Source organism: Populus nigra, chromosome 5 (genome assembly GCF_951802175.1).
Source record: "Populus nigra chromosome 5, ddPopNigr1.1, whole genome shotgun sequence".
NCBI classification, from domain to species: domain Eukaryota; kingdom Viridiplantae; phylum Streptophyta; class Magnoliopsida; order Malpighiales; family Salicaceae; genus Populus; species Populus nigra.
In genome coordinates this window covers 9,689,919-9,692,436 of record NC_084856.1, presented here as the reverse complement: position 1 = coordinate 9,692,436, position 2,518 = coordinate 9,689,919, and the positions used below count along the sequence as shown (strand labels likewise).

At 31.8% G+C, this 2,518-nt stretch overlaps 1 protein-coding gene across 1 annotated transcript; it reads right to left on the bottom strand.

Annotated features, from left to right (window-relative positions):
* Positions 1-521: 521 nt before the first annotated feature.
* LOC133694090 (uncharacterized protein At5g64816-like) lies at positions 522-1,493 on the bottom strand. Its single transcript, XM_062115519.1, has 2 exons — positions 1,374-1,493; positions 522-1,105 (listed from the first exon to the last, which is right to left on the bottom strand). Exon 2 carries the CDS (start codon positions 1,035-1,037, stop codon positions 654-656), a length of 384 nt encoding a protein of 127 aa, XP_061971503.1. The 5' UTR covers positions 1,038-1,105; positions 1,374-1,493; the 3' UTR covers positions 522-653.
* Between the last annotated feature and the right edge of the window lie 1,025 nt (positions 1,494-2,518).

Sequence of the window (2,518 nt, the reverse complement as noted above, 5' to 3'; positions counted from 1 at the left end):
TATAACGGAAGTTTTCTCATTTTAAAAGTATTTTTAAATTAATTTTACTTAATATGAGTTAGTATATATATTTTGAATTGATTTGTAACACATTTCTATATACTATAATATTTATTAATAATTTTATATATATATATACACACACACACACACACAATTTCTGGGCGTTTATCCATGGTATGATGATAAGATCAGTTGGTCATCACATAGCCTAATGGCGAAACCTCAACCTATAGAGCATTTCGTTAATTGTTTTTTCTTTTTCTTTTCCACGTGGAGCTTATAAAGTAGAAGCAACGCAAAGGCAGTTTCTACGAGGAGGACGCATATCATATTCAGGCGAGGTCCTTTAAAGAATACAGTAACACTTGAAAAGTAAAAGAAGATAATCAGAACAGAAGTAGTTAAGTACTCGATGGCAAAAGAAGGGACCTTATTTTTCCTCCCAAGAACCAGAATAGAAAGGAAAAGGTCCGAACACAATTGGTCGAACAGTTCGTGAGCATGTCCAAAACCAAAGAAAATGCTAATTTCCTTTTACTTTTCCATTCCCATTTTGAACAAAGTATTCCATCAAATTCCTCGAGGAAATGTAAATTACACTAAACTTTATGTAAATCCAAGACAGACGACAGACACGGTACAAGAGCCTCTCAAGAAGTTTCAAAGGATCTGGATAGCCTAAGACACTCACTTTGGCACCTCCGAAGGCAAATATCATTCCAGTTAGGCACTTGGTGTTGATTCACACAAACAGTTCTGGCACACGCATCGGCACAAGCATCGAGCTCAGAAACACCACAAACAGTCACACAAGTATCAATAGTTGGATCTTTAGATAATGCACCAACCTTCTTTAGCATCCTCTTCGATGTGCATACCCTCTCGCAAACAAAAATTTCATCGGAGCTCTTTTCACGGCCTCTAGCACTCTTTAACCTCTGCTCATCAGCTCTTCTTTTCTTCATCCTCAATGCTTGCCCTGCAATTATAGCAGGTATTGCTGCACCCAATAAAGACCACCATGGGTCCACCATTACTCTTTCAATACACAAGCTCTTGGAATTTATCCCCAGGAAGATTTCCCCTTAACGAGGGTAGACTCCTATTTATAAACATTTGAGACATCATATTCAAAATAAGCAAAACTGATATTAGATTAAACTGAAAAAACGTAATTTTAGAACAGAAATGAAATTTCCAACAAATTTTTCAGGAGATATAAACTGGTTGATTTATTTAAACTAATTACCCTTGATATAGTTTTTTCTTCCTTCTTTTTTATAAATGAAACTTTCGTTAATCAAGACCAAACGGGAATTTGAAACAATTATTCAAGTACAAGATAAGAGAGGGGTGGAGAGATAACTAACCGGGAAATGGTGGTGGATCCTTGAGGGAGGAGAAAGAGTGAGGGTTTACTTCTACTTTTAGATGGGGGGTTGGGTTTGACTGTGGGAGTTTTTTATCCAACGGCTAAGGATTGCTGTTCTGTGGGACCAGAGTTTTGGATCAGTCTTCGCCGTTTGTACAAGTCACGCGTTGGAATTTTGGCGGAGATAATCTTAATTTTAGCACCTTAACTTTCTATACTTCATCTTTTTAAGTTCCCAAACTCTTCAAATTTGATTAATTATATACCTTCTTTTTTTTTCAGAAAACATTAACAAAAACCTAAACTCACTTAGTTTTTACTTCAGAGGTATTTTAATATTTTTTAAGTATAATAGAATGAATAAATTAATCTTAAAAATAAAATTTTTTAAACTAATATCTAGGAATTTTTTTTGTATTTTTACTTTTTAAAGCACATAAAATAACTTAATTACTCTTAAAAGTAATTTTTTTTGAAATGATGTCTAGAAACATTTTCATATTTTCACCTTATTTTCTTAGTTATTATTGAGTTTATTAAGAAGCAATTTAATATTTTAATAAATAAAAAATATTATTTAAAAATCAAAATTGACTAACACCTGCTAACATGTGAGACATGTATGTGTCATTCGGACAACACATGAGGAGGTGTGTAGTGACCAAATAGTAGCTTCTATAAGGCATTTGAATCCTTTCAACTACCCTTTCATCCTTAGGTGGTACGTGTGGCCAATAAATCTTTATATTTTTTATTTTCTCTCTCTTCCTTAATTTCCACAGATAACCCTCTAAATTCTCAAAACAGACATTTAATTTACTTTTTCTTTAAATTTATAAAATTGGTATATTTTTATTTCAACCTCTAATTTTTATATTTGTCATATTTGATTATTATTATTATTATTATTATTATTTGAGATAGTTTTTGAAATTAATTATTTTTTTACAATTTCATCCTCCATTTCTTTTTCTATAAAATTTGATCATCATTCTTTTTATTACTATATTTTTTACTTTGACAAGTTTTTTTTAAAAAAATTTGATTTCATCCTTCAATATTAAATTGGTTGGGAATTAAGCTTTGCTCGGGTTTAGGATTTTCACAGGTTGTGAGTTTGAGAGATTAACCTAAGTTAAGGAG